The 26526-nt window shown below is 38.4% G+C and overlaps 1 protein-coding gene across 1 annotated transcript in view; it reads left to right on the top strand.

Annotated features, from left to right (window-relative positions):
• The first annotated feature begins 9635 nt into the window (after positions 1–9635).
• The window catches only part of ITP (ion transport peptide), a 136310-nt gene continuing 119419 nt past the window's right edge, over positions 9636–26526 (top strand). The window contains exon 1 of the mRNA XM_073991983.1: positions 9636–9851. Within this exon, the coding sequence (XP_073848084.1) occupies positions 9849–9851 (3 nt within the window). The 5' untranslated portion in view covers positions 9636–9848. The remainder of the gene's footprint in view (positions 9852–26526) is intronic.

Below are 26526 nucleotides of genomic sequence, written 5' to 3'. Positions count from 1 at the left end.
TTTAGGGTCCTCTCTAGTAGACAGAAGACCTTTTAAGGTCTCCACTAGTAGACTAAAGGCCTTTTAAGGTCTGCTATAGTAGACAGAAGACCTTTTAGGGCCCTCTCTAGTAGACAGAAGACCTTTTAAGGTCTCCACTAGTAGACGGAAGACCTTTTAAGGTCTGCTATGGAAGACCTTTTATGGTCCTCTCCAGTAGACAGAAGACATTTTAAGGTCTCCACTAGTAGACTGAGTGCCACCGTGGTGCAATGGTATGCACGCCCGCCTTGCACGCAGAAGGTCGTGGGTTCGATTCGCCGGCCAGGCAACATCAAACATTTTTCAACGGTGGCAAAATACCCCTCAGTAATGTTGGCGACATTTCCTGAGTATTTCAGCCTTGAAAAACTTCTCCACAAGTGGTGTCTTAAGACACGCCGTTCGGACTCGGCGATAAACAGTAGGTCCCATATCATTGAGCTAAATATGAATCGGGGTGCACTCATTGATATGAGAGAAGTCTCCCTTGTCCCGTATGGGATGTTGTGGAACAATGTTTTTTTTTTTACTAGTAGACTGAAGACCTTTTAAGGTCTGCTATAGTAGACAGAAGACCTTTTAGGGTCCTCTCTAGTAGACAGAAGACCTTTTAAGGTCTCCACTAGTAGACTGAAGACCTTTTAAAGTCTGCTATAGTAGACAGAAGACCTTTTAGGGTCCTCTCTAGTAGACAGAAGACCTTTTAAGGTCTCCAATAGTAGACGGAAGACCTTTTAAGGTCTGCTATAGTAGACAGAAGACCTTTTAGGGTCTTCTCTAGTAGACAGAAGACCTTTTAAGGTCTCCTCTAGTAGACAGAAGACCTTTTAAGGTCTGCTATAGTAGGCAGAAGACTTTTTAGGGTCCTCTCTAGCAGACAGAAGACCTTTTAAGGTCTGCTATACTAGACAGAAGACCTTTTAAGGTCTGGTATAGTAGACAGAAGACCTTTTAGGGTCCTCTCTAGTAGACAGAAGACCTTTTAAGGTCTCCACTAGTAGACGGAAGACCTTTTAAGGTCTGCTATGGAAGACCTTTTATGGTCCTCTCCAGTAGACAGAAGACATTTTAAGGTCTCCACTAGTAGATGGAAGACCTCTTAAGGTCTGCTATAGTAGACATAAGACCTTATAGGGTCCTCTCTAGTAGACAGAAGATCTTTTAAGGTCTCCACTAGTAGACAGAAGACCTTTTAGGGTTCTCTCTAGTAGACAGAAGACCTTTTAAGGTCTCCACTAGTAGACTGAAGACCTTTTAAAGTCTGCTATAGTAGACAGAAGACCTTTTAGGGTCCTCTCTAGTAGACAGAAGACCTTTTAAGGTCTCCACTAGTAGACGGAAGACCTTTTAAGGTCTGCTAAAGAAGACAGAAGACCTTTTATGGTCCTCTCTAGTAGACGGAAGACCTATTAAGGACTACTATAGTAGACAGAATACCTTTTAGGGTCCTCTCTAGTAGACAGAAGACCTTTTAAGGTCTCCACTAGTAGACGGAAGACCTTTAAAGGTCTGCTATAGTAGACAGAAGACCTTTTAGGGTCCTCTCTAGTAGACAGAAGATCTTTTAAGGTCTCCACTAGTAGACAGAAGACCTTTTAGTGTTCTCTCTAGTAGACAGAAGACCTTTTATGAAATTCTCTACTAGACAAAAGCCGTTTTGAAGTATCCTCTAATAGACAGAAGACCCTTGAGGTGTTCCCTAGTAGACAGAAAAACATTTTAGGGGTTTCTCTAGTAGGTGGAAGAACTTTTAATGTCTTATCTAGTAGACAGAAGACCTTTTAGGGCCCTCTCTAGTAGAAAGAAGACCTTTTAAGATCTCCACTAGTAGAAGGAAGACCTTTTAAGGTCTGCTATAGTAGACAGAAGACCTTTCAGGGTCCTCTCTAGTAGACAGAAGATCTTTAAAGATCTCCACTAGTAGACAGAAGACCTTTTAAGGTCTGCTATAGTAGACAGAAAAACATTTTAGGCTCCTTTATAGCAGACAGAAGACCTTTTATGGTATTCTCTATTAGACAGAACACCTTTTATGAAATTCCCTATTAGACAAAAGGAATTTTAAGGTATCGTCCAGTAGACAGAAGACGTTTTGAGGTGTTCCCTAGTAGACAGAAGACATTTTAGGGTTTTCTCTAGTAGGCGGAAGACCTTTTAATGTCTTCTCTAGTAGACAGAAGATCTTTTAAGGTCTCCACTAGTAGACAGAAGACTTTTTAAGGTCTGCTATAGTAGATAGAAGACCTTTTAGGGTCCTCTCTAGTTGACAGATGACCTTTTAAGGTCTCCACTAGTAGACGGAAGACCTTTTAAGGTCTGCTATAGAAGACAGAAGACCTTTTATGGTCCTCTCTAGTAGACAGAAGACCTATTAAGGACTACTATAGTAGACAGAAGACCTTTTAGGGACGTCTCTAGTAGACAGAAGACATTTTAAGGTCTCCACTAGTAGACGGAAGACCTTTTAAGGTCTGCTATAGTAGACATAAGACCTTATAGGGTCCTCTCTAGTAGACAGAAGATCTTTTAAGATCTCCACTAGTAGACAGAAGACCTTTTAGGGTTCTCTCTAGTAGACAGCACACCTTTTATGAAATTCTCTACTAGACAAAAGCCGTTTGAAGTATCCTCTAATAGACAGAAGACCCTTGAGGTGTTCCCTAGTAGACAAAAGACATTTTAGGGTCCTCTCTAGTAGACAGAAGACCTTTTATGAAATGCTCTACTAGACAAAAGGCCTTTTAAGGTATCGTCTTGTAGACAGAAGACCTTTTGAGGTGTTCCCTAGTAGACGTAACACATTTTAGGGGTTTCTCTAGTAGGCGGAAGACCATTTAATGTCTTATCTAGTAGACAGAAGATCTTTTAAGGTCTCCACTAGTAGACAGAAGACCTTTTAAGGTATGCTATAGTAGACAGAAGACCTTTTAGGGTCCTCTCTAGTAGACAGAAGACCTTATAAGGTCTTCACTAGTAGACGGAAGACCTTTTAGGGTCCTGAAGACCCTTGAAGTGTTCCCTAGTAGACAGAAGACATTTTAGGGTCCTCTCTAGTAGACAGAAGACCTTTTAAGGTCTGCTATAGTAGACAGAAAAACATTTTAGGGTGCTCTCTCTACTAGACAAAAGGCCTTTTAAGGTATCGTCTAGTAGACAGAAGACCTTTTGAGGTGTTCCCTAGTAGACAGAAGACATTTTAGGGGTTTCTCTAGTAGGCGGAAGACCTTTTAATGTCTTATCTAGTAGACAGAAGATCTTTTAAGGTCTCCACTAGTAGACAGAAGACTTTTTAAGGTTTGCTATAGTAGACAGAAGACCTTTTTGAGTCCTCTCTAGTAGACAGAAGACCTTATAAGGTCTTCACTAGTAGACGGAAGACCTTTTAAGGTCTGCTATAGAAGACCTTTTATGATCCTCTCTAGTAGACAGAAGATCTTTTAGGGACCTCTCTAGTACACAGAAGACATTTTAAGGTCTCCACTAGTAGACGAAAGACCTTTTAAGGTCTGCTATAGTAGACATAAGACCTTATAGGGTCCTCTATAGTAGACAGAAGATCTTTTAAGGTCTCCACTAGTAGACAGAAGACCTTTTAAGGTATGCTATAGTAGACAGAAGACCTTTTAGGGTCCTCTCTAGAAGACAAAAGACCTTTAAGGTCTACACTAGTAGACGGAAGATCTTTTAAGGTCTGCCGTAGTAGACAGAAGACCTTTTAGGGTCCTCTCTAGTAGACAGAACACCTTTTATGAAATTCTCTAATAGACAGAAGACGTTTTTAAGTATCCTCTAATAGACAGAAGACCCTTTTTCTGTAGTAGACGGAAGACCTTTCTCTAATTGACAGAAGACCTTTAAATTTATTCTCTAGCATACAAAACCTTTTAAGGTCTTCTATAGTAGGCAGATGATCTTTTAAGGTCTTCCACGGTAGACAGAAGACCTTTTAAGGTGTTTCTCTAGCAGACAGAAGACATTTTAGGAGTTTCTCTAGTAGACGGAAGACCTTTTAAGGTCTTCTGTAGTAAACAGAAAACCTTTAAAGGCATTCTCTAGTAGACAGAATATAAGTATCGAAAGAAATGACTCCGAACATTAGATTCAGTTCCAAGTTCAACAGTTTTGGGCTTCAAACCATTTTAAGGTCACTTGACAGAATAGGAAGCCAATACTTCCTGAGATATGGGTGCGAAAATGAGCAATATGTTTAGGGTTGCACCTTCATACACGTCAAGCACTTTTGATTCTAACGCGTGGTTCGGGGAACACTCCACGGACTTGGGATTTCTACAAAACAAATTAGGAATTGTCAAAGTTGTAGGTGCAGCGGACTATAGGTAATTTGGTCTGTTTTGAGGCGAAAATTAATAGTGGTGGGCTTAAGGACTTTTTTATACATTTTTAATGCTTTGTATGCAAAAGTAAGCTAAAACAAAGAATAACACAGTAGAATTCGGAGATAAGCCATATCGGTCCACTTCTTCAGGTACCTCTCTCACAAATGTTCAAAAATGTTCGGAAAGAATTGTGGGCACGATAACTCTTGATGGTAGTGACCGATTTGGTCCATAATTTACACATCCTAATATATCTACCAGATATAGATCAGGTTCAAATATGGACTATATTCGTCCACTTGGGTATCTCCCACATAAAATTTCGAATAAGTTCACTTTAAGACCTGATCTCGAATCACTTTGATTTTTGTTGAAGCAACTTGCATTCACTGCCTCAACTACGACGGTAAACGTTTTTTTTTCATGGGCAAGTCCATACTTCTTGAGAAAACATCCCGAAATGTGTAAAAGACCCTATGGGAGCATATATAGTGACAGGAGAGCACGAACTGATCAACCGATTTGGTCCAAAATTTGGACTTTGTCATATTTTGTCCAAACTTAATTTCAGTTCGAAGGTGGACAATGTCGGTCCACAACTTCCGGTACTTCCCCTCAATATTTATACCCTCAGCATTTATGCTAACGAGGCTATATACTTTTTCATACGGGCAAAATGTGCCTCATCGAAATAATGGTTTTAGACCCCAAGTATGTTTGGACGAAATGTGTTTCAGACAATTTGGAGTTGATTTAGCCATGTCCGTCCGTCTGTCTGGCTGGCTGGCCTAATATTTTGTCAAAATTTAGTTTAACTTCTAAAATGGCCCATATCGGTCCTCCCTACGGGTACCTCCTCCACAAAAGTTCAACATTTGTGTTAATTCCTAATCTACATTTTTGTCGGCAAGTTCAAATGTTGAAAAAGGGCCACAAAATTCTGAAGAGACGCTAACTAAATACATTCTATCTGTCCGTAGTTTCAATTCACATTGGCTGAGGGTATACCTCTGTCGGCAAAGCCGACTGACACCTTTTTTACTTGTTATTTATAATGTCACTAAAATGGTATGCACGATAGCTCATGGGGCAACCAATTTGGTCCAAACTTTGGATCTCCTAATATTTTGTCCAAATTTAGTTGAACATGTAAAATGGCCCATATTAGTCCTCTCCTGTATAAGTGCAGTTTTGGGTCTGTTCGAAGATCCTTTTGAAATGTATACACGGTACTCTTGAAGCAACTTTAAGTGGAAGGTGCTTACACCTGGCAAGTTGTTGCGGATTCTGAAACTACAATGTTCATAGATGAGAAAAATCAAAGAACAAAAAAAATCGCCGGAGCGCTTTTTAAATAAATCACCATTCAAGTTGACATTTTTAGGGGTTTTTTAGTTTTTCATGATTTTGCTTGGAAACCGCAAGTCCTATCGAAATGGGACAAAAGAAAAAGTTGTAGCTATGAAAATTTTCTACAAGATTAACCTTTACGGCAATTTCGTAGGATTTACCGTTATTGAGATACAGAAGTTCAAATTGGGACAATGCATTGACTGTATCGCCTTCTTATAAAACAATGTCATGACTGCAATTTCCCAACTAAAACTTATATATCTCGAAAATGGTACAACCTAGCAAAAAATTACTAAAGCTAATCTTGTAGAGAATTTTCACAGCTAAAATATTGTCGCTAGTCCCTAACCTAACCTAACAAAAAAGCTAAAAATGTGAACTGAAACTTGTATATATCTCAAAAAAGGTAAAACCTAGGAACAAATCTTAAGATAATTTTCACAACAACAACATTTTCTTTAGCTCCATTTCGATAGGACTTGCGGTTTCCAAGCAAAGTCGCAAAAAACCTAAAATAAACCTAAAAATGTGAATTTTGACCGCGATTTATTTAAAAATCCCTCCAACGATCTTTTCTTGTTTTTGGATTTTTCTAACCTAAGAACATTGCTGTTTAAAAATCCGCAAAACTTCCCAGGTCTAAGCGGTTTTCACTTAAAATTAGTTAAGGCGCACCATGTATGAAATTGTTTTATAAGGTACCTATGCAGTCAATATATTGTCCCAATTTGAACTTATATATCTAAATAACGGTAAAAGCTACGAGATTAATCATAAAGGTCAATATTGTAGAAAATTGTCATAGCTACAACATTCATTCTTTTGTACTACTTCGATAGGACTAGCGGTTTCCATGCAAAATCGTGAAAACCTAAAAAACTCTTAAAAATTGCCGACTTGAATCGCGATTTATTTAAAAAGCGCTCCGGCGATTTTTTTGTTTTTTGATTTTTCTCATCTATGAACATTGTAGTTTCAGAATCCGCATAAACTTCCCAGGTGTAAGCACCTTCCATTTAAAGTTGCTTCAAGAGCACCGTGTATTCCGATGCTGTTCGTTGTGGTCCTGTTTAAAGTGAAAGTTTAAATTGACATAGGCTGAGGGTATATCTCTGTCGGCAAAGCCGACTGATACTTTTTTACTTGTTTAATATTTATTTAATATTTTTCCTTTTGCCTTCGAAATTTTGACTTCGAATTATACCGCGTATTTGAATATTTTTGAAAACAAATTGCAAATCTATATAATTTGCCGGTTCTTTCTTCAAATCAAATTATAAAACTTACGTTATTAAAAGTGCAAAAAACGACTTTTGCCTAAAAGCCTGTCCGAATTACCTATAGTGCAGCGGTTGAATTTTATTAAAAAAAAAAACAAATTGGTGAAGTAAAAAAAAATACACATACATGTTTACTATCACATTTTATATTCAAATCACAACCGAGCAATCCAATAGACATAAGAAAAAGTGTATTAAAAAATTCGCAAATGGAGAAGTTTAGGCATTTAAGAAAACAAAACCAAAAACATACAAATCACAATGACGTCACACAGAACTTTATATTCTCAAGTGATAGTTCGTCATAAACTAGCTTCTGTTAAACTTATTCATGTCGGCATTGGCTAATTTTAATGTGGGATAACCGTTGCTTGAAAAAATCCCCAAAAACCATGCAAACTACACACCCCTCCTTATCTTCAAATACCAAATCAAATGTTTAATTTTCGTTGGTGATTGATTTCAATTCAGCTAGGCATCTGAAAATTAAAAACACAAATGGCCAGATAAGAATTTAGCCAGCCAGAAGATGAGCAGCGAGAAGAGGGAAAATGAAGCGCCATAAATTATTGGACAATTATTGAATATCAATTAAAAAATTATTATTTGTTTTGAGAAGATCTACTCTCATAATATAAGAAGCAATGTTGTTGGCAAATACAACTTCAGTATATTTTGAGTAGGACAGGGAGTAACATTGAAGCGAAAACAAAACATGGTTCAGAAAACAATATTTGCAATTTTGGCACTCCTTATGGTCAGTGGTTGTGCAGCCACGCCAACTTTTAAAAAGAAATCATCTGGTGCAGCAACACATCCTCAGCCTCAACCCACATATGTCCAAGCTCATCCTGTTTATGTACAAAGTCACCCAGCTCCAGCTCCACCTCCAAAACAGATTGTCGTACAAGTTCAACATCCTGCTCCAGCACCTCCGCCACCACCACCACCAAGACAGGTTGTGGTCCAGCCTGTTATAGTGAGACATCCAGCTCCAGCTCCTCCACCACCCAGACAGGTTGTGGTACAGCCTGTAATAGTGAGACATCCTGCTCCAGCCCCAGCTCATCCACCACCACAACAGGTTCATCCTCAACCCCAACCTATCAAAGTCAAACCCATTGTTGTAAAACCCATTATTGTCAAACCTGTTTTTGTGAAACCTCCAAAGAAACATCATTAAGTTTAAGGGCTATTTGAAAATTGCGAAACTAATTTTAATTTTGTTGGTTGTTTGATTTTTTTCCTTATTCAAAATTAATAATCTATATATATAAAAATGGTGTAAAAAATGTATAGTAATTCATAAAATGAGAACGGCTAGGCCGGTTTCTGTAAAATTTTTTGTCAGTTATTCGCATTTTCGAGGAGAAGGTCTTTGCGGAAGAAAATTTTGGAAAATCCCTCTGGAAAAGTCGGATAATTGGAAAAATCGAAAATTGAGTTTTTGTATGAAATTTTATTCCTTAATAGCGAGACGAAGTTCGCCGGGTCCGCTAGTTTTATAATAAATATATATGTATATTTGAAAAAAAAAAAAATTCATTATCAGGGTAAATTAATAACATTTTACATAACCCAACGAAAATGAGCCTGGCGTAATGAAAGTTTTCCTATGGAAAACCTTATTCAGCCAGGCCGAATGAAAGTTTTCCTATGGAAAACCTTATTCATCCAGGCTGAATGAAAGTTTTCCTATGGAAAACCTTATTCAGCCAGGCTGAATGAAACTTTTCCTATGGAAAACCTTATTTAGCCAGGCTGAATGAAAGTTATCCTGTGGAAAACCTTATTCAGCTAGGTTTTCCATAGGAAAACTTTCATTCAGCCTGCCTGAATAAGGTTTTCCTTAGGAACAATTTCATTCAGCCTGGCTGAATAAGGTTTTCCATAGTAAAACTTTCATTCAGCTTGGCTGAATAAGGTTTTCCGTAGGAACAATTTCATTCAGCCTGGCTGAATAAGGTTTTCCATAGGAAAACTTTCATTCAGCCTGGCTGAATAAGGGTTTTAATAGGAAAACTTAATTCAGCCTGGCTGAATAAGGTTTTCCATAGGAAAACTGTCATAGGATAACCTTATTCAGCCAGGCTGAATGAATGGAAAACTCTCCACAAAGAACAATAAACCTAATTCTTTGATATAAAACTACAAAATATTTATTGAAGGACATATGGTGAGCAACATAATAACACATAAGGATGTTCTTATAAAATATACTTTTTCTTACTCTAATCATCCGTGAATGTCACACGATTGGACGCGTAATCATCATTTGTGGTTAACTAACGATGTATCCACCCGTTGAGTGTGTCACATCGCCATCACTATCAGCACGCAATTGTTGTGTGCAATAAAAAAGGGATGCGCGTAACTCCTTCTATTCAAGATTAAAATTTGTATTCATTTGATTGTTGTTTGTTGCTAGCTGCCTGCCTGCCACTTGCAACAGACACAAACGATAACTATTATCATTACATATTTGTTTAATATCAATAATCTAAGAATGTTTGGAAATTTGTCTTTCTCTCTCTGTCTTTTATTTGTTAAATGTAGAGATGATAATGAAGTGAATGACAAAAGGATTCAGAATGTTTTCTGCATCAAGATTGTGTCATAATCATCATCCGCCAATTGTAACAAACGGGATAATTTATATCTGCGCGAAGATGGCCAATTTCTTCGGAAGGCAGTCAGTCACTCATCGCTGATGTCCTGACAAGGTATAAATATGTCCTGCAATGTGATGAAAGTTATCACAACGTCTTAGCCAGTGGTTCGCAACAGAACATTTCAATCGCTTAATACCGGATATCTTGTGTGAAGTTATATTTTACCTAAAACAAACAACAACAAAATGGTAAGTGCTAAATTTTTATATAAAAAAAATATTTTCAAAATTTTATGTTTTTGATAATTTCCAATGAAAAGGATGTGTTTTATTCCCTTAATAGAATAGTTGCTGAATAGAAATTGTTGCTTTGAAAATATTTATTCAGCTGAATTGCAGATTTCCTATAAAAATCCTTATTCAGCTCCACTGAATTGCAGATTTCCTATAGAAATCCTTATTCAGCTCCACTGAATTGCAGATTTCCTATAGAAATCCTTATTCAGCACCGCTGAATTGCAGATTTCCTATAGAAATCCTTATTCAGCACCGCTGAATTGCAGATTTCCTATAGAAATCCTTATTCAGCTCCGCTGAATTGCAGATTTCCTATAGAAATCCTTATTCAGCTCCGCTGAATTGCAGATTTCCTATAGAAATCCTGTACACCTCAAACTGCTGAATAGGCGTACAACAGGAATGCAGAAAGTATTTGGTGGAAAAGAGGACAAATTAAGCAGAGAGCCGAAACAGAACCAAAGAATGTGTGTTTGTATCTTTGATTTTGTAGCTTAACAAGTTGATGCAAATCGTAGAATCCCAAAGAAATTATACCAAATGTCTTGGTTTTGTATAGAATCCAATGTATATTTGATTTCACTCGTACAAATAGGGTTTTCTTAACTTACGATGAAATAGGTGTAAGCTCGTTGGCTGTCCAAAAGTAATAAGAAAGTTTATAAAGGAAGTTGCCTTCTCCACATGACCATCAGTAATCAGTTAATAGTACTGATTACTTTAGTACAAATCTTCTTGCCGTTGTTACATTTAAGTTAACTGGGAATTTCAAAGATACGTTGAAGGAAAGAAAGTGGGGAAGAGTAGGGATTCACATTTGACATAAACATTTCTCCCCCCCTCCTTTTACGGTATTAGCCGTAAAAGTTATATTTTTAGTTTGTAATGATTGGAAAAGTGTAAGTTCATGTGGAGAAGGCATCTTAAAAAATCGATTATTATGACGTTAATTCTAGAAGAGGAAAAAATTATCATATTTTCATAGTTTTGAATTCATAACTTATGTAGTAACGTATACATACAATGTCTTAAGTATTTCAGCGTTCTTAAAGGTATTAGCATATTCGAAAAATTCAATTGTACATTAAATAGCTATATTAATTATGGAATGCACCGTATAACACGATACCGAATATGGTGTTTTGGGCAGTTGGAAAACCCGGTTTATTGTATATGCCATCGAGCATGATTCTTGAGTATACATCTATCCCCAGTACGATGTCGATTGACGCAGATACATTAAACGACTTGTCGGCCAGAATGAAGTTAACAAAACTTTTCTTAATGGAGTCTGGGAGTGACCGCTTGGGGGTTACGGTGCTGATTCGGTTGTTTACTCTTAGCGTGACGTCAACACTTCTCTTCGGATCTGCTGTTGACCATAACTTTAAGGGGCATATTGTCTCATTTTCCAGTTCCAGGCAAGTTGCACCCAATTTATCCACATATTTTTGAGAGACATAACTCATTCTGGCTGCTGAATCCAATAGACATCTTGCGAAATAAATTTTATCCTTACTTTCGACTCTTGCCAATACTGTAGGAAGCAGTGTGGCAATATTTCGATTCAATATGGCTGAGAGGGATGTAGGAGTTGAGGTGGAAGGAAGTAGCCGCGAATCTCGATTTGAAGTTGAGGGAGATAAAGATCTCGACCTCCTTTTTTGAGACAAGGTCATCTTGGGTTGAGCCGTGGTCGTTTGCTCGAGCCTTGAATGGGTGTGTAAAAGTGAATGGTGCGCTTTTCCACAGTATCTGCACCCCGTTTTAGTAAAGCATGTTCCTTGCGAATGGGTATGGGCTAGGCAGTTTTCACAATAACCGTATTTTCTTACAACATGCATTCGATCGAGAGTGTTTAGATTGTGAAAACGACGGCAAGATTTTAGAGCGTGCATCTGGCGGCAAACTCTGCAAGCAAACTTTTGTCTAACTGGAACTGAATTGGACCCCTTGTTAGATTTCATGATTCTGTAAAAAAATGACAGGATTAGATGGAGGAAATAAAAAAGGAATTTGAAGAAAAAGGGAATTTTGGAAAGGAAATCTGAAAGGAAAAGCAATAATTAGGAATTGTCCTCGCATATAATGACCAACTTAGTGATAGGCCTTGTTACCACCCCTCGTTGTGTGAGAACCTCAGCGACTCGAACTCGTTCGTCCTTTCCAGGGAATACTTTGGTAACCCTTCCCAGTCGCCAGCTATTGGGTGGAAGATTTTCGTCTCGGATTGCTACCAACATCTTATCGGTGACATCTCTCTCGGGATACTTCCACTTATGCCGCTTTTGTAGTTCCTTTATATATTCATTCTTCCATCTAGCACAGAAATGTTGGTGGATTGCCTTAAGCTTCTGCCAACGATTTCGAATCGAGACGGGCTCTTCAGTTACTTCAGGGTCTAATGGTGCTAGTATGGGGCCTCCAATCAGGAAGTGTCCCGGAGTTAAGGCAGATAGATCAGATGGATTCGTTGACATTGCTGATAAGGGCCGGGAATTGAGGCAGGCTTCGATCTTGGCCAGAAGGGTCTGGAGTTCTTCGAAGGTGTATTTGAAGGACTGTGCCGTCTTCTTGAAGTGCTGCTTAAAGCTTTTGACACCTGCCTCCCATAAACCACCCATATGAGGAGCGCCTGGTGGTATAAAATGCCATGTAATATTTTGGTGGGAGTAATTGGAAATAAGAGCATTATGGGAGGTCTGAATGAACTCTTTTGCTAATGTACGGGAGGCACCCACGAAAGTCGTTCCATTATCGGAGTATAAGTGGAGCGGACATCCACGTCTGGATACGAAACGGCTAAACGATGCGAGGAACGCCGGCGTTGATAGGTCGCATGTTGCCTCGAGGTGAATTGCTTTTGTGGAAAAGCAGACGAAGACACAAACGTATCCTTTGGTCATTCGTCTGCATCTCCCTGTGTAGCTCTTCACATCGAACGGACCTGCAAAATCGAGTCCGGTATGAGTGAATGGTCTAGAATAAGTGCACCTTTCTGGAGGCAGTGCTGCCATTAACTGCTTTTGGCACTTACGTTTATAAAGGATGCAAGGTTTGCACTTATGGATTTGGGATTTTATTAAGTTTTGGACTTTTGGAATCCAGTACTGACTACGTACAAGTCGGAGTACCAGTTGGTTCCCGCCGTGCAGAGTTATTGTATGGACAAATTTGACGAAAAGATTGGAATATGCACATCTGTATGGGACTATTATCGGATGCTTTTCATTGTATGTCAGATTTGGAGCAGCTTCTAAACGACCGCACACGCGCATGAGACCATCTGCATCAAGGAATGGGTTCAAATTCAAAAGCGAACTTTTTGAAGGGATGGTGTTTCCAAGGGAAAGTGCTGCATACTCATTCGGGTACACGGCTTTTTGGATAATACACACTAATCGTTTCCGAACGAAGGATACTTCAAGAGATGATACAGTGCGAGTGTCATTTCTTCGGTAATAAGGTTTATATTTTGGATGAAGTGCCTGAATAAATCTGTATGCATACGCCATAACTCGCATAGCTCTAGAATAGCAGGAGAACCTCTCTAATATGTCTTCGAACTGTTGAAAATAGGAGAAATGCACTTTTACTGTTTTCTTTTCCAATTCTGTCTCGTATGCAACGTATTGATTGGATTGGGGCCAGCATGACATTGGTTCGGATAGCCAGCTTGGTCCTTTCCACCACAATGAGTTATCGACTAAATCTTTGGGATAGACTCCTCTACTTGCTAAGTCTGCTGGGTTCAGCATCGACTCAACATGAAACCATTGAGCGGGGTCAACGACTTGGATTATTTTTGAGACCCTGTTCGCGACAAAAGTGTTCCAACGACACGGTGGTTTGGACAACCAGGATAGGACGATTTTTGAATCTGTCCAACAGAAGACAGAGTAATTTGGAACGTCAAATTGAGGAAGTAAATTATCTATCATATCTGCTAGGAGAACCGCGCCGCAGAGTTCTAACCTGGGTATTGAAATGGTTTTCAATGGTGAAACTTTTGTTTTGGAAGATATCAGGCTAGTATGAATTTCGGATGGATATACAACTCGGATGTATAAAGCAGCAGCATACGCCTTTTCCGATGCATCAGAAAATCCGTGGAACTGGATTTCGGCGTCAGGAGTAAAGTAGAGCCACCTAGGGATTCGGATTCGGTCTATAAATGGATACTGACTTTTGAATGTTTTCCATAAACGCAAAGATTCTGTGGATATCACTTGATCCCATTCGGTTCTGTCCATCCAAATTCTTTGCATTATTATTTTTGCTATGATGATAATAGGGGCCAACCAACCGGCCGGATCAAATAACTTAGCAATTTGGGAAAGTACAACTCTCTTAGTATTCGGACAATCTTCTGGGAATATTGATGTGGAAAAGAAGAACTCATCTGAGAGAGCATTCCAACGGATCCCCAGTGTTTTTGCTAAACTAGAATCATTGAAGTCAAGAAATTCAGAATGAAGCAAATCATCAGCAGGTAAATCTTCGAGAATTTCCTTGGAATTTGATGTCCATTTCCTCATAGAAAATCCTGCTGAACGAAGTACCTGAATTAACTCATCCCTCGCCTGAAGTGCAGATGGGATATCATGTTGGCCTACAAGTGCGTCGTCAACGTACATAGAGGACTTTAAAATTTTAGAAGCTAATGGAAATGCATGTTGGATGTCGTCAGCTAATTGGATCATTGTCCTTATGGCTAGATAAGGAGCACAATTGACACCGAATGTCACTGTTTGAAGCTCGAACTCCTCTATTGGATCTTTTGGATTCTTACGAAATAATATTCTTTGAAAGGAAGTATGATTAGGATTCACGCGAATTTGTCGATACATTTGTTTAATGTCTCCATTAAAAACGTACCGGTAGAAACGCCAGTTAAGAATTAAAATTGTCAGATCATTCTGTAACACCGGGCCAGTATGCAATATGTCGTTAAGACTTTTGCCATTTGAGGAGGGACACGAAGCATTGAATACAACACGGACTTTGGTAGTCGTGCTGTCCGGTTTCACCACCGCGTGATGTGGTAGATAATAACACGATGTACTTTGGAAGGATTCATTGGCTTTGATAGGAGTCATATGTTTCATGACGAGGTATTCTTCTATATTCTTATCATATTCTTGTTTGAGTTGCGGACTACGAAGAAGACGACCCTCGTTACGAAGGAATTGCGCCATGGCGCTGTTTTTAGAAAATCCCAAACCGGAAGTTGTGGATTGCTCATCTTTAAATGGAAGCGACACGACGTACCTACCTTCATTGTCTCGGTACGTCGACTTTTTGTACAATTCTTCGCAAAAGATTTCTGAAGTGGACATGATACGTTTCTGTGGAACGTTCTCCACCTCCCAAAAACGTGAAATCTCCTTATCGAGAGAGATTTCGCAAAAGTATGAGACACATGTCGTAAAGGAACTGAGGTTTCGGTTTGGAACTGGACCCGACAGTACCCAGCCGAAAACTGTTTCTTGGCCCATTAGAGATCCGCATATACCATGCATGCAACCCGTTAACATAATAGAAGGTAGAATGTCGGCACCGATAAGCATGTCAATCTTAGAACTCTCATAAAACTTTGAATCAGCTAATTCAAGTTTTGGTATGTCGTAAATTATTTCTAGATTTATGGTGGCTGAAGGCAGGTTATTTGACAGGTGCGGCACCACCAACGCGGATATTTTCATTTCGAAATTTTCATTAGAGTGTGAACCTATTATGAACTGACTCTCTTTTCGAACATCTGCAGAGACTGTATTGTTTAAACCAGATATTCTTGCGGTGGTACGTCTGAACGGAAGTTTCAGGAAATTGAACAACTTTTCGGAAATAAAGGTCCGCTCGGACCCCGAATCTATTAATGCCCTAGCCGTATAGGCTACATCGCAGTAAATAATTTTCACCAACGCTGTTCCTAAAAGGACGCCATTCGTGTTTGATGCGAAACAACTTTGGACCATTCCATTAGGCGTTGTAGTGGACTGTAAAGGAGCAGTTTGTGGGACAGATGGTATTGTGGATGATACTGAATTGGGATTCCCCGGAGTAACGGCAGCCTGGTTACTAATGGTATCCCTGTGTAGTAAAGTATTGTGCCTTTTGTTACATTTAAAACATGAGTGTCTGCTCTTGCAGTTCTTAAGCAAATGGGCACCAGAGAAACAATTAAGGCACAGATTGCTATTTTTTATTTCCGCTAATCTCTGATTGTACTCCATACTCAAGAATCGGGGGCATTTTCTTATTATATGAAATTCTTTTGGGCACAATTTACATTTTGTTTTAGATACATTTACTTGAAATGCCTTAATTTTCCCATTATCATTTTTAAACGTCGTTGGAGATTTCGATTTTGTGGATATAGGCTTAATTTCGTGGGCGATTTTCATCTCGGAGACGGACTCCAAAGTTCTGTATCTACTGGTTAGGAATTCGTCTAGGTCTGTCCACTTCGGAATGACGGCTTTATCGCTCAGTGTCTGTTCCCAGAGGGTGAGAGTGGAGTCAGGGAGACAATCTGAACACAAATAAACAAAGATTGGATTCCAGCTCTCAACATCGATCTGATGACCCTTTAAGGCTACGATACAGGAGTTAATATCCCTTTGGAGGTCTTTTAGGGAAGTCGCGTTTTCAGATCTTATAGGGGTGAGGTTGAATAGTGCCCTTAACTGTCCATTGACTAGGACTCGCTTATTCTCATAACGAGAACATAAGTTGCTCCACGCACTACTAAAACCATCATTAGTCAGGGGACTCTTAGACACTATGTCATGTGCCTCACCCTTTGTCTTCTGGGACAAATAGAAGAGTTTCTCAACTGGAGTTAACTTGGAGTTACGGACGCAAACCGCCGTAAACATGTCGCGGAACGAGGGCCACGATTTATAATCACCATGGAAGGTGTTGAGTTCGATTGGAGGCAGACGGAAATTGGAATTGGAGTTTAGTTGGGAGCTTGAACTTGGACTAGGTCCTGCAGACGTTAAATTCTCGATTGCCTCATTTAGCTTGGAGATGATGCGGCAGTATGTGGAGTAGGACAAAATATACTTTTGTTTAACCGTGTCTATTACTGAAGCTTCGTTTTCGTCCCTCGATTCGTCTTCATCCTCATCTTCTTTGTTGGAAAGATCGGCCAGACATTGATCATAAACCTGTTTAAGGCTTTGCCAAGTTGACCTGATCTCCTCTTTGTGTACTTCGAGTACACAACGGGTGGTTACAGGCAATTGGTTGCTATTTAGTGAAGCTTCAAACTCCACCAAACCATCAGCAAATCGGATAAACTGATCCAACGACATTGTATTCTCTATCAGAGACTTAAATTTGCAAAATTAGTTGAATAGAATAGTATTGGAAAAGTTCTATAACACAAACAAAAAAAAATGGTTTGTGTGTTCGTAAGTTCCTGGGGGATACTACGTGAAAATGTACGTGAACTTGTTTCTGTAACCACTTTAAATCCACTGGATATAGATATATAATGTTCCCTGTGGTTTGTGACAAAGAAATTTCCGAGCAATGCCAACTATAGAGAAACTATGCCCAATGGACAAATTGTGCGCACTGTTGTAATACTTTGGAGCACTACTATAGTGCAAATAATAAAATAAACTTCGATATGTTGATTAGAGCTCAAAGCGAACAAGTTACTTTATCAACTTGATAGGAAAAAATTATTACATTCGACCCACTGTGCGAATGTATCTTTTCAAAATATCTGGTCATTTAACACGCTTATAGACACATTCTAGCTCGCTCACCAGCATATGATATGTAATAACATGAACTGTAATGTTAGAAATAGGAACGATTGGAATGATGAATTACTCCGATCTCAGGACAGCCAAAAATAGCAAGAGTGTTGGGTGTTAAGAGTACCGATAGTAAGAGCACGTACTGGTCCCTGGTTTTAGCAATGGGTGCCTTAACCACTCACCCACACAAAAATCGGTATCATAGAATGACAACGGAGAGAATGAAGAAACGAGAGAATGAAAAAATAATCACTCAAGAGCAATTTTAACCGGCAGAATCAATAGAGAACAATAACAGCACCGTACCAACTCTCACCGTAGCCACTCGTCCACAAAAGAGACTAGTTTGGAAACGTAGAGAACGAAAAAGGAATGTGAAATAATCACTCAAGAGTGAATTAGATCGAAGGCACTCAAAACAACAGCATCACAATTGAGATGAAAACAATGCTAGTTCTCACAACAAATAGGAGTTCACACTTTTATTGTAACTAAGAGTAACCATTGAATCAAGAGTGTTTTGTTGTTAAACACTCACTGGACATGCGCACTGATAAATGCCTCTATTTGGAAACGATCTCTGTGTAAACTGAGTAGGGATAATCTATGTGTATGTTAATAGGATTGACAGATATTTATGTCTGTTAACAGATAACGCTTGCTTTCTTGGATTTTGCAAATTAACAAATAAAACCACGTTTTTAGGAGCTTGAATTTACACTGCTCAGCGAAAGTTGGTAGGCACTTCTTGAACAACGCATTCTTTTGAAAAACCACTAATTAGTTGACACCATCAGACTAGATATAATGTTGCAGAATACTTAATGTTGACAGTCGAAGGATAAAGAAATACACTGTATAATATTTGGAAATATTTATTTGGAATTTAGACACAGCTGGAATTTTTCCCCAAATGCGTTGATTATCAAAGGAAGTAAGTTGCACTAGTTAAAAAGGATTTTGCAAGGACTTCACACTGTACTTAATTGAAAATTCACAACTTACTTTGGAATTTTTCCCTTACTTCACCGACGGCACTTGGTTGAGGATTCAGTTTGCAATTTCCAAAGGATAGTAACACGGTCGATGTCCCAGTTTTCCGGCAACTTTAGGGGGTTTTATCCTAGTTTTCCGGCAACTATAGGGGTTTTGTCCTAGTTTTCCGGCAACTATAGGGGTTTTGTCCTAGTTTTCCGGCAACTATAGGGGTTTTAATCCAAATATGGAGTTATTTTTGTAGGAATCACGCTTTTGTTTCTTGGCTTTACGTCGCACAACCGTGTTGATGGTAATCGATATAATATGACCGCACTTAATTAACTAAAGTGAGTGCATCAACAACCAATCAATCAAACCTGTTTTCCGCAGTCTGTCTGCGTAGCAGTAATCTCTCTGTCTTGTCTCTTATCCGGCTCGTTATGGACCAAAATGTACACCTCAAACTGCTGAATAGGCGTACAACAGGAATGCAGAAAGTATTTGGTGGAAAAGAGGACAAATTAAGCAGAGAGCCGAAACAGAACCAAAGAATGTGTGTTTGTATCTTTGATTTTGTAGCTTAACAAGTTGATGCAAATCGTAGAATCCCAAAGAAATTATACCAAATGTCTTGGTTTTGTATAGAATCCAATGTATATTTGATTTCACTCGTACAAATAGGGTTTTCTTAACTTACGATGAAATAGGTGTAAGCTCGTTGGCTGTCCAAAAGTAATAAGAAAGTTTATAAAGGAAGTTGCCTTCTCCACATGACCATCAGTAATCAGTTAATAGTACTGATTACTTTAGTACAAATCTTCTTGCCGTTGTTACATTTAAGTTAACTGGGAATTTCAAAGATACGTTGAAGGAAAGAAAGTGGGGAAGAGTAGGGATTCACATTTGACATAAACAAATCCTTATTCAGGTCCGCTGAATTGCAGATTTCCTATAGAAATCCTTATTCAGGTCCGCTGAATTGCAGATTTCCTATAGAAATCCTTATTCAGCTCCGCTGAATTGCAGATTTCCTATAGAAATCCTTATTCAGCTCCGCTGAATTGCAGATTTCCTATAGAAATCCTTATTCAGCTCCGCTGAATTGCAGATTTCCTATAGAAATCCTTATTCAGCTCCGCTGAATTGCAGATTTCCTATAGAAATCCTTATTCAGCTCTGCTGAATTGCAGATTTCCTATAGAAATCCTTATTCAGCTCCGCTGAATTGCAGATTTCCCATAGAAATCCTTATTCAGCTTAGCTGAATTGCAGATTTCGTATAGAAATCCTTATTCAGTTGCGCTGAATTGCAGATTTCCTATAGAAATCCTTATTCAGCTGCGCTGAATTGCAGATTTCCTATAGAAATCCTTATTCAGCTGCGCTGAATTGCAGATTTCCTTTAGAAATCCTTATTCAGCTGCGCTAAATTGCAGATTTCCCATAGAAATCCTTATTCAGCTTCGCTGAATTGCAGATTTCCTATAGAAATCCTTATTCAGCTCCGCTAAATTGCCGATTTCCTAAAGAAATTCCAATTCAGCTATGCTGAATAGAACTCAGCTGAGATTTTTCTATACTACAAAGTATTTAGATTCATTAAATCTTCTGAAAGAGAATATTTATATTAAATTTCGTCCATTTACGTTTAAATTAACATTTTGTTTTAGATAATTTGAAAATAATTTTACACGTTTTCATTGATGATTGAACAACAATAATTTCATTGCTTAATTATAATCGGGAATTCTAATTGAAATGACTTATGATCATCATCATCTTCATCGTTTTTGATGATTGATATTCAATCTCATTCTTGGCATGCATGGCGGTATTTCATCATGCATCCGACATATTCGTCGCATATTCATAATCGTGTTTAACTATTTCAAATAAAAACAAATTTTTGAAATATTCCACTCTGTTTGTGAAAACATTTAATGTCCCAAGCACTCACAGATCGTGGTGGAATACCAACGAGGCAAGTGAGCAGAAAGTTTGTCATAGAGAAAAAATAGAAGGAAGCAAAAACCAGCCTCCATGCGTCGTGGTCGTCGTCGGTATGTCATAACAATACATGTATGCCGTATGCCGGCGGGAAGGAAGAGTTATTTAATCACGATTAACATTTCTATCGAGTTGTCATCCGCTGGTAGAAATTGTTTAAACAAATCTAGTTTGTTTTCTGGTATTATTTTTGTTGTTAGTGTTTGTAATAATTATTGTCTCACCTGCGGAATTTAAGTTATTCTATTTACAGTAGACATTCAGACGCTTTCTATAGCGGGCTTAGATCATCATTATGGTGATTATGGAACACCAGGGTGTAAATAATACACAAGCGGAAAAGAATTTTAAATAATCCTCAGTTGCGTCTTGGAAATATTTAAGGTAATATTTTGCAGACATATGGGGATAGGACTGAAACAGTTGTCCCATCGAAATAATGGGTTGACACCATAACTCTCCATGAGTGCAAACAATTTTGTCCAAACAATGTTTCTTACAAACTTAGAGCAAGTTCGTAGATGAACTATATCGTTACACTGCTTCGGGTATTTCTTCAAATTCCAAAATGTTTGATTATGTGCCTTTTAAGGGCTGTTCGAGAATCGTTTTGAAATTTTCACAAGATAATCCTTGTTGTCCACAACACAATTATCCGCATTCATTACGATCTCTGAATTGCAGATTTCCTATAGAAATCCTTATTCAGCTCCGCTGAATTGCTGATTTCCTATAAAAATCCTTATTCAGCTCCGCTGAATTGCAGATTTCCTATAGAAATCCTTATTCAGCTCCGCTGCATTGCAGATTTCCTATAGAAATCCTTATTCAGCTCCGCTGCATTGCAGATTTCCTATAGAAATCCTTATTCAGCTTCGCTGAATTGCAGATTTCCAATAGAAATCCTTAATCAGCTCCGCATATTTCCTATAGAAATCCCTATTCAGCTCCGCTGAATTGCAGCTTTCCTATAGAAATCCTTATTCAGCTCCGCTGAATTGCAGCTTTCCTATAGAAATCCTTATTCAGATCCGCTGAATTGCAGCTTTCCTATAGAAATCCTTATTCAGCTCCGCTGAATTGCAGCTTTCCTATAGAAATCCTTATTAAGCTCCGCTGAATTGCAGATTTCATATAGAAATCCTTATTCAGCGCCGCTGAATTGCAGATTTCCTATAGAAATCCTTATTCAGCTCCGCTGTATTGCAGATTTCCTATAGAAATCCTTATTCAGCTCCACTGAATTGTAGATTTCCTATAGAAATCCTTATTCAACTCCGCTGAATTGCAGATTTCCTATAGACATCCTTATTCAGCTCCGCTGAATTGCAGATTTCCTATAGAAATTCGTATACAGCTCCGCTGAATTGCAGATTTCCTATAGAAATCCTTATTCAGCTCCGCCGATTTGCAGATTTCCTATAGAAATCCTTATTCAGCTCCGCTGCATTGTAGATTTCCTATAGAAATCCTTATTCAGCTTCGCTGAATTGCAGATTTCCAATAGAAATCCTTAATCAGCTCCGGATATTTCCTATAGAAATCCCTATTCAGCTCCGCTGAATTGCAGCTTTCCTATAGAAATCCTTATTCAGCTCCGCTGAATTGTAGATTTCCTATAGAAATCCTTATTCAACTCCGCTGAATTGCAGATTTCCTATAGACATCCTTATTCAGCTCCGCTGAATTGCAGATTTCCTATAGAAATTCGTATACAGCTCCGCTGAATTGCAGATTTCCTATAGAAATCCTTATTCAGCTCCGCCGAATTGCAGATTTCCTATAGAAATCCTTATTCAGCTCCGCTGAATTGCAGATTTCCTATAGAAATCCTTATTCAGCTCCTCTGAATTGCAGATTTCCTATAGAAATCCTTATTCAGCTCCGCTGAATTGCAGATTTCCTATAGAAATCCTTATTCAGCTCCGCTGAATTGCAGATTTCCTATAGAAATCCTTATTCAGCTCCGCTGAATTGCAGATTTCCTATAGAAATCCTTATTCAGCTCTGCTGAACTGCAGACTTCCTATAGAAATCCTTATTCAGCTCCGCTGAGTTGCAGATTTCCTTTAGAAACCCTTATTCAGCTCCGCTGAATTGCAGATTTCCTATAGAAATCCTTATTCAGCTACGCTGAATTGCAGATTTCCTATAGAAACCCTTATTCAGCTCCGCTGAATTGCAGATTTCCTATAGAAATCCTCATCTCGCCACTTATTATATTTTTTAAATAATTTATATTGTGGGTTAAATTAAAATTACTAACCAAAAATCGTTACATTACTGCCTGATTAATTTAATTTACAAAACATATCCATACTGGACACAAATACAATAACAAAACTAATAATAAATAACCCCCAAACCGTTATCAACAACCAAGCTGTCAGTGGACAACAAAACTGCTGCTGACATAAAATGAAAGTTGTAGCTAAAAATAGCACAAAAATCTCTGATTTTTTTGCTGCTGCAACATTTTCATAGACACCGATCGGTAACAGCATTAGTGTAAATTACTTGAAAATAATTGTTATTAAGTACATTTATATGTATGTGTGTGCAGATTTATTTCAACTGCATTACTTGTTGCCAACCACTTTAAATGCCACATTTTTGCCGCATTTTATAACTGATTCGGTAGGTACTAACTAGTCTACTATTGGCTTGAGCAGCCTGCCAGTCAGTCAGTTTGGTAGCTGCTTTTTATTATAACTGAATATTTGTCTGGTGGCTGAATTGCGAACAAAACTATGGCAGATTGTAACCAAACCATTTTTTTATTTTCCATTTATTTCTCATTGTTTTGTTGCATTTAATTGCCTCAAAAATGTGGTTTACATTGAGCTCTCATATTAATCTAATCTTTTGGTTTGGTTTGTCGTTGAGATCTGTTTTGACCCAAGTTTGTTACACATTTGTAATCAACACACAAATACTCTCTCACATGTGTTTATTTATAAGTTAACATAAGAGTTATAAATAAATTGTAACATTTTTTGTATAGATTTTCGCTGAAATAATTTAACGGCCATAACTTTTAAAGGGGAAATTACAATTTATATTCGGTGTTTGTATTTCTTTTTAATTATATATAATTTTGTTTCTTGTTATAATCGTATAAGAAACAAAATTAGAAGAATATAATTAAAATTGCAGTTAGGAAAAACACATGGGGATTTTTATTTACAAATGTAATTCTGCGAAACATGGACAATTTATATCAGGGCTATCAATCAGTTACGTTGTGGCTTTTCCTTGAAAAGAGATCAGTTTAGGCTGGTTTTTGTAAAGGCGTGATTACTCTTACTTATTTGGCCCAATACTGAACATTGCTGTGGTTTTCATAGAAAACACCCCAAGTGCTGCTGGCCAGCGACTTGAGGACCTTGTCCCTACTTCTGATCTTATCGCAAAAAGCTGAGGCTTGGGCAGACGAACTTTAACATGCTATCGAACGTTAGACCCAATATTTTGGGATAGTTAGTGTGAGCCTCATTTCAGCCGTCCAAGTGGTGAACAGTGTGGCAGTGGATTTAGCGACGGATGTTTTCATATTCCTTAGATGGACGAACTGCACTAGATCACCTATATAGACATTTAACCTATCACATATGTATGTCATCGACGATAGGACCCGACGCCAAGATCGTACAATCATCCGCATACATTACGATCTCTATGCAGTCTGGAGAGTGTGGAATTTCAGAAAGGTAGAGGTTAAACAGTTCCGGAGATATCACCCTACCTTGGGGAACTCCCTGTTTCATTCTACGGGTTTTGGATTTGTTGTTTCTGAATTCCGCAAACGACTGACGTCCGCACATATAAGCTGTGTTCCTTTACTTACCTGAGGTTACCATTTTTACCATTTGTTACCATTTTTAACCTGCAAAGCGTTCCTTAACCCCGAAAAGTGGAAAAACTGGAAGCAATTTTTAAGAGAGTGAGAGTCGAGAGAGAGCGTAAATGGCTTTCTCTTCTACCACAGGCTACCAGCAAAATTTCTGCAGGTAAAAAATGGCAGAACTGATTTTTCGACTTTTGTTTGACGATTATTTCACAATGAAAAATAAAATGGACGTAAACAGAAGAAAAAGTCGAACGCAGACAAAACTAAATTAAAAACTGTGAAATAAAGGACGAAAATTGATTTTTTATGTTTCTTTTTGACATTGCGTCCAGATCTACCATTTTTCCGTTCCTTTACTTTTCCGGTAAAAATGTTCATGAGAGAGCAATTTTGACACTTTTCCCTTTTACCACCCTTACCATTAAAAAAGTAAAGGAACAAAGCTATAGTCGCTTACCCAACGTTTCTATCTCCTCTTGTGGAGTTGAGTACTTTGTTCGCACTCACAAATGTAAACAAAACGAAACTAGACAGCGAACTTCGCCAGCGTGGGTTATGTTTCGTTTTGTATTGTTCCTATGGAAAATACGAAACGATTGGAAATGTTATTTAAAGTATTTTTACGTACGCTGGATCTGAGGGAATGGGAAGCTCTCTTAAGCGATGATTGTAAAATTCACTGAACTCTTGCCAATCAGCTTATCCATGGTTCAGGAAAGTATGGTCTATTTACGGAGACGACGAAAGGAAGGTGGTCTGAGCCAAGAGAAATTACGGGTGTCCAGCATACGTCATGAAAAAATGGAAGAGTTGACTATTCATGACAGATTTTCGGTTCTCCTACCTCATAGAACAGTAATTAAAATGACGCACTCTATTGACAACAACATTTATCAAAACCAAAGTCCAAAAAACGATCACGAAACCGATTTCCTCACCTTCTTTGTAAGAAGCCCATACATTCCTGGTACAGATTCACATATCAGGTGCCTATAGTATTTTTTGTTCATAGATGGAATGATACAGCTCTAATTTAGGAAATACATTGCATTGATGATATTGTTTCATTACATCAATGAACATTTTCATTAATCTCACTTTGATGAACCATTTATATTAAAAATAAATTAATCTCTCATTTGCTAGTCCCGCCGCCTCTGCTAGGAAATTTGGTCTTATTTCGGATATTCGACCAATAGGTATGTAGCGAGCGGCTGCTGCAGTGATGATGTCCCGTGAAGTTCTCTCAGCTACCTGTGGATCTAAGGGAATGGGAAGCTCTCTGAATTGATGATTGTAAAATTCACTGAACTCTTGTTAATCAGCTTTCCCATGGTTCAGGAAAGTATGGCGTTCAGAGGTTATGAAGTCGTAACTTACGGAGACGATGATAAGAAGGTGGTCTGAGCCAAGAGAAATGACGGGTTACCAGCATGCGTCATTAATCAGACCTGGTGCCACAAGGTGATATCTGGCGAGCTGTGGCAATCTCCTCTAATCCTCGTAGGAGCGTCTTCATTCATCGCGCAAAACGTGGAGCTATCAATTTGCTCCGCCAGCGCTGTACCACTCTGGTCATTACCTTGAAGTCTCTAGCACCAGACGGTTATTGCCTTCCAATGTGTTTGCGTTTATTCCATTCGATTCATGCACTTCCCACTTTGCGTATGCCCACAAGTAACTAGTAACTACACCATCTTGTGACATAACCTAACCGACGGTATCGTTTTAATTCCATATTTCGATTAATCGATTAGTCGATTTTTTGCATAGAATCGGAGTGCGCTTTCGGTCATGAAAAAATGGAAGAGTTAACTTTTCATGACAGATTTTCGATTCTCCTACCTCAGAGGACAGTATTTAAAAGGGCGCCCTCTGTTGACAACAACATTTATTAAAACTAAATTCCAAAAACGTATCACAAAGCCGATTTCCTCACTTTCTTTGTAAAAAGTCCAGATTCACATATCAGGTGTCTAAAGTATTTTTTGTTCACAGATGGAAAGAAACAGCT

This window comes from Musca autumnalis, unplaced genomic scaffold, assembly GCF_047663935.1.
Source record: "Musca autumnalis isolate F117 unplaced genomic scaffold, ASM4766393v1 scaffold_5, whole genome shotgun sequence".
Lineage (NCBI taxonomy): Eukaryota > Metazoa > Arthropoda > Insecta > Diptera > Muscidae > Musca > Musca autumnalis.
This window is presented reverse-complemented; position numbering and strand designations above follow the sequence as displayed.